Source organism: Fulmarus glacialis, unplaced genomic scaffold (genome assembly GCF_000690835.1).
Source record: "Fulmarus glacialis isolate BGI_N327 unplaced genomic scaffold, ASM69083v1 scaffold3795, whole genome shotgun sequence".
Taxonomy (NCBI): Eukaryota; Metazoa; Chordata; class Aves; order Procellariiformes; family Procellariidae; genus Fulmarus; species Fulmarus glacialis.
This window is the reverse complement of record NW_009213475.1, coordinates 8444-9825: the sequence shown is the minus strand read 5'-3', so window position 1 is coordinate 9825 and position 1382 is coordinate 8444. Positions and strand designations below refer to the sequence as shown.

At 45.7% G+C, this 1382-nt stretch overlaps 1 protein-coding gene across 1 annotated transcript; it reads left to right on the top strand.

The window, feature by feature from the left end:
* Nucleotides 1-501: 501 nt before the first annotated feature.
* On the top strand, nt 502-1374 carry GFOD2 (glucose-fructose oxidoreductase domain containing 2; the record flags this gene model as incomplete). Its single annotated transcript, XM_009578195.1, has 1 exon — nt 502-1374. A coding segment is annotated over exon 1 (822 nt), but the record flags the coding sequence as incomplete, so codon positions are not given.
* Between the last annotated feature and the right edge of the window lie 8 nt (nt 1375-1382).

The window sequence follows — 1382 nt, the reverse complement described above, 5'->3', positions numbered from 1 at the left end:
AGGCCACTAAGTATTCTGTATGTCCCATTTCTATTAATCTATTTAAAATAATAAATTCATAGCAATGCTGAAATACAAAGTGAAAATCAAATCTCCCCTTCGCTCACCTCTTCCCTGCAGGGTACATGACATTTTTTTTCCTCTGGCTGTACAGGCATTCAAATAATTTTATAGCCACAACATGCAAATTGTGTCTTGTTTTGATGCCATGTGATGCCATTTGGCCATTTATCTTTCATGATGTAAAAATCCTCTCTTTATTTGGAGCCTCTCTCTGTGAGTTTGTCAGCTCTGCAACCGGAGCATCTTGGAAGCAGCTTTGAGTCTTGCTGCACTTGGCATTCCTATTTTAGTTCCCAGACCTTTGCCTTTGAAATTGCAGCAGGAAAGCCTGACTCTTAAAAACACCATTTCTTGACAACCTTGGGGGCATCTGAGCATGTTTCGCTCGTGTGTGCTATTTTTTTTTTTTTTTTTTTTTTCATTTGTGCTGCAGGAATAGGGAAGAACGTGATCTGTGAGAAAGCTGCTACCTCTGTGGATGCCTTCAGGATGGTCACAGCTGCCAGGTATTACCCCAAGCTGATGAGCATCGTTGGCAATGTTCTCCGTTTCTTGCCTGCCTTTGTGAAGATGAAGCAGTTGATAGAAGAACACTACGTGGGCAACGTGATGATCTGTGACGTACGAGTTTATGGGGGAAGCCTGCTCAGCCACAAGTACAACTGGATCTGTGATGAGCTGATGGGAGGAGGTGGTCTGCATACAATGGGAACCTACATTATCGACCTCCTAACTCATCTCATCAGCAGGAGAGCAGAGAAGGTCCACGGTTTGCTCAAGACTTTTGTGAAGCAGAACACAGCTATAAGTGGGATCCGCCATGTCACTAGTGATGACTTCTGCTTTTTCCAGATGCTAATGAGCGAGGGTGTCTGTTGCACTGTGACTCTCAACTTCAACATGCCTGGATCATTCATCCATGAAGTCATGATTGTTGGGTCTACCGGTCGCCTCATAGCTCGTGGGACGGACTTGTATGGGCAGAAAAACACCGCGCTCCAAGAAGAACTACTGTTTACAGACTCTCTGACTGTCAACAAGGGCCTTTTGGATAAGGGGTTTAAAGATATCCCCCTGCTTTACCTAAAAGGAATGGTGTACATGGTGCAAGCACTGCGGCAGTCTTTCCAAGACCAGGAAGACCGTCGGACATGGGATCATAAACCTGTCTCTATGGCAGCCTCTTTTGAAGATGGTCTGTACATGCAGAGTGTTGTAGAGGCGATCAAGAAATCCAGCAGGTCAGGGGAGTGGGAGGCTGTGGAGGTGATGACCGAGGAACCAGATGCCAATCAAAACCTCTGCGAGGCGCTTCAAAG